At 44.2% G+C, this 16,611-nt stretch overlaps 1 protein-coding gene across 5 annotated transcripts in view; it reads right to left on the reverse strand.

Annotated features, from left to right (window-relative positions):
• The window catches only part of ndufaf2 (NADH:ubiquinone oxidoreductase complex assembly factor 2), a 219,276-nt gene that overhangs the window by 16,162 nt on the left and 186,503 nt on the right, over positions 1-16,611 (reverse strand). For 2 of the 5 annotated variants that reach the window (XM_085971513.1, XM_085971526.1), the window contains one exon: positions 7,389-7,798. The exons of the other annotated variants lie outside the window; for them this stretch is intronic. In XM_085971513.1, coding sequence (XP_085827639.1) covers positions 7,403-7,798 — 396 coding nt within the window. In that variant the 3' untranslated portion in view covers positions 7,389-7,402. Of the gene's footprint in view, positions 1-7,388; positions 7,799-16,611 lie in introns of those variants that run through there. 5 annotated transcript variants of the gene reach the window in all.

Consider the following 16,611-nt stretch of genomic DNA (forward strand, 5'->3'; position numbering starts at 1 on the left):
CACGGCTGGTCCCGAGGTTTTCGGATAAAGGATAGTCTACCTGTACTGGCATGGGTGGAAGATTGGCTATCTAACAGAAAACAGAGAGTTGGGATAAATGGTTCATTCTCGGGTTGGCAATCAGTAACTAGTGGTGTTCTGCAGGGGTCAGTGCTGGGACCCCAACTCTTTACAATCTATATTAACGATTTGGAGGAAGGGACCGAGTGCAACGTATCCAAGTTTGCCGACGATACAAAGATGGGAGGGAAAGCAGTGAGTGAGGAGGACATAAAAAACCTGCAAAAGGACATAGACAGGCTAAGTGAGTGGGCAGAGATTTGGCAGATGGAATATAATGTTCGAAAGTGTGAGGTTATGCACTTTGGCAGAAAAAATCAAAGAGCAAGTTATTATCTAAATGGAAAGAAACTGCAAAGTGCTACGGTACAAAGGGATCTGGGGGTCCTGGTGCATGAAACACAGAAGTATGCATGTATGCAGGTACAGCAGGTGATCAGGAAGGCCAATGGAATCTTGGCTTTTATTGCAAGGGGGATGGAGTATAAAAGCAGGGAAGTCTTGCTTCAGTTATACAGGGTACTGGTGAGGCCACACCTGGAATACTGCGTACAGTTTTGGTTTCCATATCTAAGAAAAGATGTACTTGCTCTCGAGGCAGTTCAGAGAAGGTTCACTCGGTTGATTCCGGAGATGAGGGGGTTGACTTATGAGGAAAGGTTGAGTAGGTTGGGCCTCTACTCATTGGAGTTCAGAAGAATGAGAGGCGATCTTATCGAAACATATAAGATTGTGAGGGGGTTTGATCGGATGGATGCAGGGAGGATGTTTCCACTGATGGGTGAGACTAGAACTAGGGGGCATAATCTTAGAATAAGGGGCTGCCGTTTCAAAACTGAGATAAGGAGAAACTTCTTCACTCAGAGGGTAGTCAATCTATGGAATTTGCTACCTCAGAGAGCTGTGGAAGCTGCGACATTAAATAAATTTAAAAAGGAAATAGAGTTTCCTAGCTGATAAGGGAATTAAGGGTTATGGGGAGCGGGCAGGAAAGTGGACGTGAGTCTAGGTTCGGATCAGCCATGATCCTATTGAATGGCGGAGCAGGCCCGAGGGGCCATATGGCCTACTCCTGCTCCTACTTCTTATGTTCTTATAGGAATGTGTCACATGAACACTCCAGGAATGGTATTGAATTAGATAAGGATGAGGCTTAAAGAACCTTGGTAGTCTTAGTAGACTTGATACTCAACATGTCCGACCGATGCAGAGCAACAATCAATAAAGCCATATGTTGAACAATTAAAGGTCATCGACCTGAAATGTTAACTCTGTTTCTCTCTCCACAGATGCTGCCTGACCTGCTGCGTATTTCCAGCATTTTCTGTTTTTATTTCAGATTTGCAGCATCTGCAGTATTTTGCTTTTGTAAGAATGTTGAACTGCATGGCCAAAACATTAGAACACAAGTCAGAGGAAGTTGTAATCAAACTGTACAGTTTTCTGGTCAGACCACAACCTGAGTAGTGAGTCTAGTTCTGGTCACCGAGAAACGAGGGTGATATTCAAGTACTGGAGGCAGCATAGAGAACAGCCACAGGGCTAAATAACTAATGCCAAAGGTCAGTTATAGAAAAACTTTACATCATGGGAAGAGATGCCGAAGAGGAATTCTTAGAGGTATATAGGAGACTTAAGAGAACTGTAAAGATAAATAGGGAATATTACTTTTAAGTTAAATTGCGAGAGTTGTAAAAGGAAACAGAAATTCAAACTAGTAAAAAGCAAATTTAGGATTGATATCAAGAGGTTCTTCTTCACAAAAAGAATGATCAATACATGGAATAAACTTCCAGATAGAACACAGAGACAAAAATCGGGAATCATTTAAGAAAAAATTGGATAGTGCAATTGAGGGAACTTTAGGGTCTTTCTGGATGAATGAAATAAGGTGGGCAGAACAGACTTCATCATCCATAAGCCTTTTGTGGGATCCGGAATGTATGATGGAATCAAGGCCAAAAGCTTGTGATGTTGACAGGAGCCAACGAGGATATCCTCAGTTTTGCTGACATTCATCTGGAGGAAACTTTGGTTCATCCAGATCTTGAGTATGTGGCAACATCCTGTGGCTCAATGGAGGAGGCAGAGGTAGGGCTGGATGTTATCAGCATAGATGCAGATGTCCTGTGGAGAAGAGAAGGATCCATACCTTCACAAAAGTTCGTTAAAAAAAATTATACTGCGTGCACTCCATGAAAGAGCTTTTGAACATATTCCCTGTTTTCATTTATGCATTTGAACTCAATTATTCTGTATCATTTATCTGCTCCTTTAAAGTAACTGTGTACCCGAGTTCATGGGGTTAGTGGTGGAATCAAACTATTATCCTAATTCACTAATAATGTGATTCGACCACCACAAATATGCCAACTCAAAATTCTATGATTTAAAATATATTTTTTATAGAAGTAATCACAATCAGAACAGCCTTCCTGTTACACTTTCTAGGATACCATTTTTGAATGCAGTTTGGCAGGATGAACAATGAACCCAACATTTTCCAGTTTTTCTCTGAAATTAATGACCCATTGATGAAATTGCGGGAATGTATAGCTTTTAAGCTGCAATTCCTGAAAATGCAATTTCATTAATGGGTTACCAATTATAAAGAAAAATAGGCATTCCCTATATTTAATTAATATTGGAATTTCACCCCCAGCATGTTTGTGGTGGAGTAACAGATGTGGTAAGCTTGCTAACTGTGTCCATCACTCCATCTGACTGGAAAACTGGGTGTAATGTGGCTGGACGGAGTGATTTAAGCATATTCAAGACTGACAATACTCTCCAGAAGGAGGAGGGTAACATTTACTCATTTAAAAAGATATACTCTTCTTTGAATAATCATAGAATCTTACAGTACAAAAGGAGGCCATTCAGCCCATTGTGAATCTGCCGGCTCTTTGAAAGAGCTAATCAATTATTCCCACTCCCTGCTCTTTCCCCATTCTTCTTCTTAGGCAGTCCCTCGGAACCGAGGATGACTTGCTTCCACATTAAAAATGAGTTTGCAGGTGACTGATGAGTCCAATGCAGGACCTACAGTCTCTGTCACAGGTGGGGCAGACGGTGGTTGAAGGAGCGGGTGGGTGGGTTGCTTGGGTTGACGTGCACTCCTTGCGCTGCCTGAGCTTGGCTTCCGCTTGCTCCCGGCGAAGAGACTCGAGGTGTTCGGCGCCTACCCGGATGCTTCTCCTCCACTTTGTGCGGTCTTGGGCTAGGTATTCCCAGGTGACGGTGGGGATGTTACACTTTTCAAGGAGGCTTTGAGGGTGTCCTTGAAGCGTTTCCTCTGCCGACCTGGGGCTCTCTTGCCGTGCCGGAGCTCCGAGTAGAGCGCTTGTTTTGGGAGTCTCGTATCGGGCATGCGAACAATGTGACCTGTCCATCAGAGCTGATTGAGCATGGTCAAAGCTTCGATGCTGGGGATGTTGGCCTGAGCAAGAACACTGACGTTGGTGCGCCAATGGATTTGCAGGATCTTGCGGAGGCAGCATTGGTGGTACCTCTCCAGTACTTTGAGGTGCCTGCTGTACATGGTCCATGTCTCGGAGGCATACAGCAGAGCGGGTATCACTGCTGCTCTGTAGACCATGAGCTTAGTGCCGGGTTTGAGGTCCTGGTCTTCAAACAGTCTCTTCCTCAGGCGACCAAAGGCTGCATTGGCACACTGAAGGCGGTGTTGGACTTCGTCGTCGACGTCTGCCCTTGTTGACAGTAGGCTCCCGAGGTATGGAAAGTGGTCCAAGTTGTCCAAGGCCTTGTCGTGGATTTTGATAATCGGGGGGCAGTACTGTGTGGCGGGGGCAGATTGGTAGAGGACCTTTGTCTTACGGATGTTTAGTGTAAGGCACTTGCTCTCGTACGCTTTGGTGAAGGTGTTGACGATGGTTTGGAGTTCGACCTCCGAGTGAGTGCAGACGCAGGCGTCGTCTGCATACTGTAATTCAACGACAGAGGATGGGATGACCTTGGATCTGGACTGGAGGCGACAGAGGTTGAACAGTTTCCCGTTTGTTCTGTAAATTAGCTCCACTCCAGTGGGGAACTTACTGAGGGTGAGATGGAGCATTGCAGCAAGGAAGATCGAGAAGAGCATTGCTGCGATGACACCCTTGCTTGACCCCGGTTCGTACGTGAATTGGGTCTGTGGTGGAACCGTTGGTCAGGATCACGGCTTGCATATCGTCGTGAAGCAGGCAGAGGATGGTGACAAACTTTTGAGGGCAGCCGAATTTGAGGAGGACACTCCATAATCCCTCACAGTTGACAGTGTCGAAGGCCTTTGTGAGATCAAAGGAGGTCATGTACAGCGGTTGGTGCTGTTCCCTGCATTTCTCTTGTAATTGACGTGCAGTGAAGATCATGTCCATTGTGCCCCTTAGAGCCCTGCAATTTTCTCCACTTCAAGGGGTAAAAATTGGGTAGCGCCCCCTTTGGTTAGCATCCCCGCAGCCGATTTTCCCAGGGAGTGCCCCGAGAGGGAGGAGGGGCGCTACTGGAAGCACCCCACATCCCTCTTGGGGTGCTGCGAGCCAATATCCCGCCGCGGTACTGCAGGCTTTCCTCTCATTAAAGGGGAGGGGTCTGGCGCAGCGAATCCCAGCGCCCAGCTGGGCCACCAGGGATTGGGAGCACCAGCAAACGAGCCCGGCACTCAAGAGAAGTGCCGGGCTCACGGAGAGCAGCTGGCACCCCGCGGAGGGGCTTCACGGGGGCCAGGGACAGCAATGGGGGCAGGTGCTGGCAGGCAGCCAGCAACAAAAATGGCCACCCGCCACCTCCCCTTTAACTAGCACCTTCCTGGCCGCAGGTAGGCCCCCGTGACCCCGGCGGACATAGCAATATTGCAGCTGGGGCATGAGCGGGGTGCTGCACATGGCGATGGCGTCATTGCCGGCGGCGCAGCGCTACGTGGCATTAACGGTTAGCACCGCCGCTAACCTCCCGCTGAATTTTGCGGGAGGCATTAGTGGCACTCGACTCAGGCACCAGTTGATTTGCGCCCCGTTAGCGCCCTCTTAGGGCACTAACAGAGGTGCAAATAAACCAAATTTAGCCCCCCCCAAGTATTTATCCAATTCCTTTTTCAAAGTTACTATTGAATCTGCTTCCACCACCCTTTCAGCCAGTGCATGTTCCAGGATAAGGCACTAGAATGGTCTTATCTTAATTATAACTGTGCCATCTTGTATTATATTACATTTACTGGTGGCATTTTATTTTGTTATCAGAGCCACCATTTCACTCATTGGATTAGAATTTTATCACTGTTAGTGGAGTATGATTAAATGAAATATGCTTAAAAATGCTGTCAGATTGAGATTTTTAACAAACAACAGCTTTTAGAAGAGTTCATTAGGTGGCATAACAACAACAAGAACAACTTGCATTTAACGTAGAGAAACGTCCAAAGGTGAAAGGAAAAATATATGTCAAGCCAAAGATAGATAGATTAGGAGGGAAAAGCTTGGTCAAAGAGATGGGTTTTAAGAAGGGAGCTGCAGAGGTACAGGGGTTGAGGGAAGGAGTCTGAAGAATGGAGAGTTTGGAGAGGGGTATTGTAGAGCTGCAGGGGTTACAGAGATAGGGAGTGGCAAAGCCATTGAAGGATTAATCTGAGGCGTTATGAGACTGAAAGCCAATGTATGGCAGTAAGAACAGGAGGAATAGGCAAGCAAATCATGCTGCAGGATAGGATTTGGGTAGTAGAGTGTTGGATAAGCTGTAGTTTACGAAGGGTGGTGAATGGGAGGAGAGCATTAGACTTATCGGGCTGAATTTTGATACTGGAGGCTTGTAGGAGGCGGGACTACAACTTTTGGGGTTGTAGTCCTGCCTTCATCGCGTTGTGGCCAACCCACGCGATTTTCACTTGATTGACCTTGTTGAGCCTGCCCAGCGGCCAATTAAGGGCCACCCAGCAACAGGTGACGTCACAGATTGACATTTCATCTGTCAAGAGCTTTTGACAGATGAAATATCAGCGTTTGACAGCTCTTTGCCGAGACCTGAAGGAAGGAAGGCTGTAAAGGTAAGTAAAACTTATTTAAACACTTTAGACACACCAAACACACTTACCTCTGCACTCATGCACACATCACTCACCTGAACACTGGACATCTCGAGTCCTCCAAGCCCTTCAGCCCGACGGTCCGCCTCGCTAACTTGGCGTGGTTTGGAGCCATCGGGAATCCCACGCTTCAGGGATAAAAATAGGAATTAGGCTAAAAACTGCCTGTTAACAGGCAGTTAATTGGCACTAATCCCCTTCCCGCCTCGGGGAGGCGGGTCCCAGCACAGGTTGGGTATCTGCCTCCCTTGAAACTGGCATGGAGGCGGGTTGGGGGCAGGATGGGTTCGTGCCCCCCGATTTCACGATTTTAACCCCCCACACGCCTCCAATCCCGCCTTAACGGCCCAATGAAAATCGAGCCCATCAAGTCTACAGGTAACATAGACAAGTATGAGGGCTTCAGCAGCTGAAGGACTGAGGTGGGGTAGAGGCAGGAAATGTTACAGAGATGGAAGTAGGAGGTCTTTGTGATGGAGAGGCTTGGAATCTCATGTCAGGGTTGAACAGGACGCTGAGGTTGCAAACAGTACGATTCAGCCTGAGACAGTGGTCAGGGAGAGGATGAAGTCGGTGGCAAGGATACGGAGTTTGTGACAGATGTCTCAGGAAGCTTGGCACAAAGATGTCATGCTTCAATACATACCAGAATTTGAGCAAAAAAATGCCAATGAAAAAGAATAAGTTTAAGACTGACAAGAAGAAATATTTCTTCCAATAAAGGGTGATCCAACAGCTTAAATGGGTTGTCAGAAAAGGTGGTTGAAGCCTGGATGCTGTAAGACAAGATCAGAGTTGGTATTCTGGAAGGGTAAGATCAAATAGGCCTCCATTTGAACCCATCTATGGTCTTGTGAAAAGGTCAGCCATAGGGACTCATTTAAAAAAACAAATTTCTCAATAGTGAATAAGTAAAATAAATTTTAAACAAAATATTAGGCACTATTGTAACCAGTTGTAACTGTAGGACAACCCTATTATGTCCCAGAGTATTCCTTTGCGGTCAATATTTGAGAAACACTAATGTGCTCAGAATACATAGCTCTGTTAATGTTTAATTTCTGTCTATTAAATGTGTTGTAGTAACAGCCCGAGACCATCTACTCTAATTAGTGGAATTACAGTTATGCTAATTGTATACAGGTGTATACAGGTGGGACGAGAGGTTATACCTTAAGTGATATCCTAAAATGAATAAATTAAAAAATAAACTATATATTAAGACCATAATTTTCATTAACTATATTTATAATACAACAGTAAAGTTCAAACATGTATTATTTTATGGTGTGGAGATGCCGTTGACTCTTTCTTCTTCGGCTGCTGCACTGCGGATCCCTCTGTCTGCTGTTCCGGATCATTGGTTGTCTCATTGGGTTCGCTGCTGACATCTTGGGATTTGTGGAAGAATTCCCGGAGCCTCATTCTCCTGATGAATTCCTCTGTGTCTGCTGCGAGACCGATGGGGTCCATTTTGGTGGTGGGGCAGAAATTGAGCCCTCGGCTGAGAACTTCAATTTCGTCTGGTTGAAGGGTGTGGTCGGACAAGTTGACGATGGACTTCCCTGTGGTTTCAACCGTGGTACCGGGGGAGGCTTGGTTGCTGCTGGTGGTGATGCCGAGTTTCTCAAGCTTCCTGTTCTTGGTGTGCATGTAGGCAAACTACACATTATTACAATTAAATACTATGCCATAATTCATGATCTCTATGACAATGCGATCCAGAGTGTGCATTGAAATTAATGGAAATTCAATCTCTGATTAGTACAAACTGTTCAATTTGTGCTACTGCTTCTGAAGAATGGAAGGGAAACAGTACAAAGCACTGAAACAATTAAGCACTTTAATTCTCAATTTACTTCACTACTGTGGTTATAGCTCACAAAACGGCCCATTTTTCTGTCTCATTAGTCACATCGGTAGGAATTTTGATCACTGTACATCAAGCGTCAAAACTGTGACGAAAAATGCAATAGGTGGGAACAACCGAAAAGTAGTTTATGTAAAGTAGTAGTTCATGTATATAAATATGTTCAAATAAGAGGGTTGTGTAAAAAGTCACAAATATCACACATGCACGATTTTTATGTCTTCTTTATATAGGGGACTGACTCATGTTGAACCTTACAAGGACACAATGGACCAGATTTTGCTGTCAGCGATGAACGAACAGTGCTAGCATTCATTACACTTAGACTTGCCCACAGATTTTCTATGGGCTTTTGCACTGGAAGTTGCGGTTATTAGAAATCAAAAACAGCGCGGCACTCTCTACAGGGGATTTGGGCAAGCAATAGTGTGTCTCCTTAATCAATCAGATTGAAGAATCCTTACAAAGGCACGCAGAATCTAAATTAGGAAGTGAAAGTTAGAATAGCTAATTCAATACCAAATCATGTACAGAAAGCAAAATAAAGAGGAAAGAAAGATGGGATTAAGAGAGAGATAAAAGAGACAGAAAGAAAATGTAAAAAGAATTATTTCTTTAAAAATCTCCAACAATAATTAAAATCTGAAGGAATGAGACTACACACTTGTAAAAGTTAATTTTCTGTGCCACAGAGGTTGTTTGGCAGTAATTAAGATATTGTTAAGTGTGTTTAAATCCACTTATACGTTTTAAGTCATTTACTTGATGGTTTACATGTTGAAAACCACAGAGACAAAGATAGCACAAAATGTGTATGGTGGGGCAGGGATCAGAGTCCCAGTGCTCTTGGCTAAAGCATGATGTCACCTGCATTGATTATGGTGGACCCATAATCACTTCAAAGAAGCCATAAACATCCAGAGGACAAATTCAGCCAGCAAAAATAGCTGAAAAGCAGTTAAAAATTCACTTTTTTTCCATTCGTTTTTTTATGGGATGTGGGCGTCACTGGCAAAGCCAGCATTTCTTGCCCATCCCTAATTGCCCTTGGGAAGGTGGTGGTGAGCCACCTTCTTGAACCGCTGCAGTCCATGTGGTGAAGGTACGCCCACAGTGCTGTTAGGTAGAGAGTTCCAGGATTTTGACCCAGCGACAATGAAGGATCGGCGATATACTTCTAATTCAGGATGGTGGTGTTCCTATGCGCCTGCTGCCCTTGTCCTTCTAGGTGGAAGAGGTCGCGGGTTTGGGAGGTGATGCCGAAGAAGCCTTGGTGAGTTGCTGCAGTGCATCTTGTAGGTGGTACACACTGCAGCCACGGTACGCCGGTGGTGGAGGGAGTGAATGTTTAAGGTGGTGGATGGGATGCCAATCAAGCAGGCTGCTTGATGGTGGTGTCGAGCTTCTTGAGTGTTGTAGATGGTGGAAAGGCTTTGGGGAGTCAGGAGGTGAGACTCTTGCCGCAGAATACCCAGCCTCTGACCTGCTCTTGTTGCCACAGTATTTATGTTGCTGGTCCAGTGGTGACCCCCAGGATGTTGATGGTGGGGGATTCAGCGATGGAAATGACGTTGAATGTCAAGGGGAGGTGGTTAGACTTTCGCTTGTATGGTCATTGCCTGGCACTTCTGTGGCGCAAATGTTACCTGCCACTTATCAGCCCAAGCCTGAACGTCATCTAGGTCTTGTTGCATGCGGGCATGGACTGATTCATTATCTGAGGAGTTGTGAATGGCGCTGAACACTGTGCAGTCCTCAGCAAACATCCCCATTTCTGACCTTATGTTGGAGGGAAGGTCATTGATGAAGCAGCTGAAGATGGTTGGGCCTAGGACACTGCCCTGAGGAACTCCTGCAGCGATGTCCTGGGGCCGAGGTGATTGACCTTCAACCACCACAACCATCTTCCTAGTATGACTCCAGCCAGTGGAGCGTTTTCCCCCTGATTCCCATTGGCTTCAGTTTTACTAGGGCTCCTTGATGCCAGACTCGGTCATGTGCCGCCTTGATGTCAAGGGCAGTCACTCTCACCTCACCTCTGGAATTCAGCTCCTTTGTCCATGTTTGGACCAAGGCTGTAATGAGGCTGGGAGCCGAGTGGTCTTGGCAGAACCCAAACTGGGCATCAGTGAGCAGGTTATTGGTGGGTAAGTGCTGCTTGATAGCACTGTCGATGACATCTTCCATCACTTTGCTGATGATTGAGAGTAGAATGATGGGGCGGTAACTGGCTGGGTTGGATTTGTCCTGCTTTTTGTGGACAGGACATACCTGGGCAGTTTTCCAAATTGTCAGATAGATGCCAGTGTTGTAGCTGTACTGGAACAGTGTGAATGGACAAGCCCTAACTTTTTCCGGCGTGTTTAGTGGGTATCTATCATGTAAGTATCGCAACTTCATGCCATTGCATGTATTTACTCCTTAATAACGGTGAGCGCCGATAGCCTCACCGTTATTTTTACTGCAAAATCTGGGCCAATGATTTTAGGAACATTTCCCTTCAAGTGAAAATTTCTGCCCAACTTCATTTCTTGCACCAAACTTTCTAATTTTAACTTGTATCCCTGGTATTTAAACCCGTCACCAGGGTGAACAATTTACTTTAATCAATTTGCATAATATTGAAAGTGTCAATTAGATCAGGGATGCCTAACCGTTGGATATAAGGTACAAAACTAGTGAGTGGTGCACGCAGTAATGAGCTCCATACACAGAAATACAAGGCCCTAAATACACAAAATTGTGAATGTGGAACCCCATACACATTAAAAAATACAAGACGCCAATACAGTATAAACAAAAAATGAGACAGGATTAACAATCCAGGACTGTGCAACATGTGGTCATTAAGGTCATCAGCACTGAAATGCCAGTGGAGGAGGCTGGAAAAGTAGTGTTCAACAGCTCAACAAAGTAGTGAGCCTCCAAACAAGCCTACACACGAGACTCAGAGTGACACTCGAAAATACGGAGCAGGTCCAGAGACTGAATGAAAGCAGCTTCAATTTTTACTTCTTCCACAACAAAGTAGAGGAGGTGGAAATTCCAGCCATTGTTTCAAGTCAATGTTTCACGTGTCAGTGATTCGGCTACAGAGCAGTCGAGTGCAAAAATAGCACAAAATGTGTATGGTGTGGCAAGGATCTGAGTCTCGGTGCTCTTGGCTAAAGCATGATGCTACCTGCATTGACTATGGTGGACCCCATCCAGCATGTGCATAAAACTACCTGCACTTTGAAGAAGCCACAAATATCCAAAGAACAATTTTAGCCAGCAAAAAAACTGAAAAGCAGATTTATGCAAAGGTGGCTGCATCAAAGAGGCTGAGTCTAGACATCTTCTGAGAGTACAAAGACCAGAACTATAAGCAGAAACAAGTATGATAAAGGGGCAGGAAACCAACTGCAATCCTCAAAGCCAGTCTCTACCAATTCAGACGATACCCTATGTAGGATTCGCAAAATTGGACTTTGTATTAATAAGGGTCAAATGGCAGAAGAGGCCATGATTTTAAAGACTGTTTTAAAAGAAGCCCAGAAAAAGGGGCATACAAAATGGCCACCGTACCACGTGACCGGCTTATTGGGACATTTTAAAATGGTTCCTGCGAATCCTCAGACAGCTTTGTGGATTCAACCCACAGTAAGTTCTGGAAGCCGTTTCTGAGAGAACGAAACCAGACCCACACATATACATATGGATTAGATGCAGATCCAGTCAAGATCGGCCTGGAGACAGAGGCCATCTAAATGTTGGCCCAGACAAAAGGGGACAATTTCATATTCATGAGAACAACACCAAGGACTAGATAACGAGATCAGCAGGACATTAAAAACAATGAAGGTCATTCCAGACCAGAGATGGGCCTTTACCAGCCGTTTAAAATATTTTAAAATATAATAACTACCCCGCTGTGCTCCCAGCCCGCCAAAAGTTAAACAAAGACTAACCTGATTTTGGGCAGGAAGTGGAGACTGCTGAAGAAAGGTATAACTGGAGGGGTTGGAGTGGTACGGGCACTCACTCAGAGGACGCAGAGCTCACGAAGAAGGCACTCAGATGGAAGACACTCAGAGGACACACACTCGGAGAGAGACACACGACCGAGTGGCAGTGGGTGAAGAGGAGTCGCTTCGGGAGAAGATCAGCAAACTCCTCTCCACCACCGGAGGAGGGAGAAGAATTAAGCCAACATCAAGAAGGCCGTTTCGAAGCCGGCGTCCCGCCCCGGGGAAAACATCGGGAGATCATCGATCATCCCCGGGCCGTTGCCGGAACAAGAGGCCATCGACCCAACTTGGGAGAAGAGACAAAAACGAACTGAAGAAGCGATGGGAGCCAGCCCAAGGCTCCTCTGACCAGGGTCGAGCCGACGATCCCCGACCCCGCCGACATCCAGAACCAGTCGGTGTCCAGCCGCCCCGACCCCCACCTCAGGAGAGGTGTGGCGCAGCTCGCTGGGGCTCCACGATCCACGTGGAGACGGAACGCCTGAAAGGATCAAACGCAGACGGGTTCAAAACCTTGCACTTCCTAGTGGGATTGGTGAGCATGTTTCTGGCCCTTCACAATCAGATCTAGATAGGTTTAAGGGGGTGGATTTAAGGGTACAATTAACATGAGTTGTCCCTCGATATTCCGCGCGTTTCCTTATTTCATGATGATTTTTGTAGAGTATAAGATGCCTGTATTTGCCTTAGTTAGTATTGTGTCGTTATGATTTGTTTGTGTTTTTCCCTCCCATGTACTCTCTTATCTGCTTGCATTTGATTTGATATTTTTCCTTATGCAATAAAATTTCATTTTGTTTCATCAAACTTAGTCTACAAGAGTTTTCTCTACATTGTAGTTCCTGCCCCAAAGTCGAGTATAGAATCTAAGGGGCGAGTGGGTCGAACCACTCAAGGTTTTACTGTGCAAGAGAGAGAGGCCTCTAGAGAGAGAAACCTCAGGGACATCTCTCAAGGAAAACCCCTTACACCTACTAACTTTCCATGAGGATGCTATCAAGCAGTATGGTGACAAGATGAAGGGTATGATGGCACTCATCAACCATTATGATAAGTCACTAGTGACCCCAAGAGTCCATTAATGGCTGCAATGAATCACTGATATCAAAACAAAGCCCCACCAGTGTCACCCTTGAAGGGAATAAACATGTTACTGTACATGTGAATGTTAGAGGCATCTGCAAAAACAAGGGAGAGCTAGAGAACGCGACAGAAAAACAATGCTCTCATAGCCTCAGTAAATGAGACCTATCAATCAATAGCGGATTCAGCATACTGAACTACAACTGCTAGATTGGACAAGAAAATGAGGAAAGGAGGCGGCGCTGCCTTCCTCATATATTGCAGCCTGGAATACTAAGAAATTTATGTCTCTGGCACTACCAGTGGACAGGAGTGTGCAGCAGCCAAAATTTACCTGGAACAAGGAGCGTCACTAAGTGTTTTGTCTGTCTATTGTCCATCAGGGACTCCTCTACCACAGGACTTATACAGGAGAACTTTCGGATTGGGAAACAACATGCTGATCCTGGGGAATTTCAATGCAAAGAACCCTACATGGGGTAGACAGTCCATCAACGCTAGGCAAATCTGGGCTACTGCATCTTGAATCCCTCCCTAGTTCACTTCTCATAGCAGCTGCTTCAACTCCCATAACACCCTTGACCTCATCGTTGGAACATCAGCTACGATCAGCAGATGTTCAGACATAAGGATCGGGGAAGGCATGGGGAGTGACCAACTGCCGATCCTGTTGACACTGAATCTCTCTGCTGGATTGCGATTATCCAGAACACTAGTCTGGAACTACAAAATAGCTGATGTGGCTCCTTTCAGGCTGCAACATCACCCATCCAAACATCTGCATAACCCTCGATAACCCAGAGCTAGCCAGTAAGTAGCTAACTAATGTCCAATGGGAGCAGCAATACCGATGAAGAAAGATCCTGATACCTAACACATCATTAGGCTGATGTTATCGATGTGCAATTTCCAAGCCATATTCCTCTGTGACCCCAGAAAGAGTGCACAATGGAGGTATTCCTGGGCGTGGAAAAGGCTTTCGACATGGTTTGGCACAATGGGCTGTGATACACCATTTCCCAGATCAGCATTCCCAATTTTATGAATATTGAATTTCCTGGTAGAGCACACAATTCGTGTTAGCGAGGGGACAGCGCTGTCCAGCAGGTTCTACCCAATGGCAGGAGTTCCCAATGCCGTGTTCCCAGCCCAATGCTGTTCTTCATTTATGTCAATAACAATCAAATACCTGAACAAAGGACTGGGCATGCTACAATTTGCTGATGACATTGCCATTTGGGTATCCTCCACAAGCTTCTCTTGTTGGGTGTCCTGGCCAATATTATTCCCTCCATCAACACCACCCAAAACACATTGAGTTAATTCATTTCATTTGGCTACATGACAGTGGCTACACTATAAAAGTAATTCATGGTAGTGAAGCGCTTTGCGATGTCCTGAGGTTCTGATAAGGTGCTATATAAATGCAAATTTGTTCTTTATCTCATGTAGTGAAATATAGATGCTGCAAATGCCACACGCTCCTAATACTGGCACTTATAATATACTGAGAAGTGCACTAGAGTTAAAAGTTAAACTAGTTTTGGGGTCAACAATAGAAAACCTTGTATGAGGGCTTGTAACAGCCCATGTTTTAAATTGAATCTCAGCTTCAAAAATTGCTAATACAAATTTGTCCACCACACTTGTAATAGGCCCCCAATCAAATCCACCAAAAAAATGAATTTGTAATGGTAACAATGATAATTCCACTTGTGAGGAAAACCTTTATAAAACTTCTTCTGGAATGAAGTCTTTGCTATTTATGGAATAATAACAATACTTCAGCATTATAGAGTGTGTACCTTTCAGGTGTTTAAATGGAATTAGGTTTATGTTTCAAGAAACCAAAATACACCGAGTTAGCAGCAGAAATATATTATTTTTATATTTACAAAATGTAATCTCATCTTTGTGATGGATAAGGACGGAGAGATTTAGATTTCTGAGACTAACATAGCCACATCTGGGTCGGAGACAACAGTGATCGCTGAAGCGAGACCACAAAAAGCCCATGGTAATTAGTACAACTGTCTGAGCATCCGACAAAACCACGCATGATGCACACTGTCCCTACCCTGACCATTTTCAGTTGGGACTGTAGCTCTGGCAAATCATTAAGACAATCCAGACTGGCATTGAGCCAGAATGAGGCCCGTATGTTGGTACCATGACCTATTGTGCTGTGCGTGGAGTTAAAAAACACATAGGCTATGCAAGAATTATTTGCATGTACAGTTTGGGTGCTTCTGCATGGCAAATTAATATGTCTTTCAATGGAACCATTACTTAAATTATTTGAAAGTTGACAATGTTGAAGAAACCTTGAATTTAATACCAACTTAGTTTTTGTGAAAGTTGAAGACTGCTAAATTTCAGGTCTACAGGAGAAAATTACAATGCTTACCAATTTCAACTGTAACTTGTAATTCGAACCCAGTCTGACAATTAGACCTCAAAAAAAGTCAATTGTTTTAAATTTAAAACCGAGAATATATTTTTTGAAAAAACCCTAGTTAAATTCTTTTTTCCAACAAATCAACCATTACTTTTATATTTACATCGATGAAATTCCAATCATGGTTTTTGATGAAGGTTGTAATAAAAGTGGTATTTTTAACAAGGCAGCAGTCCTGATTTGAAATATTAACATACTTGTGCATTTACACACTTATGCGAGTACTTGGATAGGAGCCTGAAAAAATTCAAAACGTTGAAGCGTAATGTCTCCCACAGGGAGAGCTGCATCTAATCAGCAGATGGCCCCTGATAATAGTTATTTATATGCATGTAGTTGAGAGACTGGTGGAAAATGTGCTTTTCTGAAATACTAGCTTTTGTCAACATTCACTACTATACCTCAAAGTATCTTTTCTACTTTATAACCACTGAAATAAATCTACTTGCCTTACTTTATGAATTGTGCTTCATTTGTTGCATTTCATAGAATAGCATTCAGAGGGTTAAACATTGCAACCACAAAATGGCACATGTTCAAATTATGTTACTTGTTTGTGATTTATGTACCTTTGGATCTAAATGAGAGATGTAGAATTTCTGACACAAATCTAGAGAGTTATTCTTATCCCACCATCTGTGCAGTTAAGTTCATCTTAATTACTGTTATTATTACCATTCATATTCACATAACGGGACATGAAGCATATTTATGTAGTATGAAGTGCAAAACAAGTTCAATATTCAATTGTTTAAATAGGAACGAGATAAACACAATCGTAAGAGGTTTCAGTCTGTAGGCAGAGTTGGCTGGCGTGCTTTTGCTTGCCAACAATAAGCATCTGACAAACAATCTATTGTTTAACTTATTCATTGAACATCTAGCGTCACTGTACAGATCTTCTGATTAACAAGACACTAATTAAAATTTGTAATGGGCTTGTTATTTTGGCGTGCATTTGTAAGCCGTAACAATTTAGTCTCCCTTCGTAAAGATGTAACAGCAATCAACAAATTAATCTGAATAGCTGTTGTAATTGAGGGACAATCCTTTG

Source organism: Somniosus microcephalus, chromosome 2, assembly GCF_052327205.1.
Source record: "Somniosus microcephalus isolate GS21.2 chromosome 2, FLI_Smic_1.0, whole genome shotgun sequence".
NCBI classification, from domain to species: domain Eukaryota; kingdom Metazoa; phylum Chordata; class Chondrichthyes; order Squaliformes; family Somniosidae; genus Somniosus; species Somniosus microcephalus.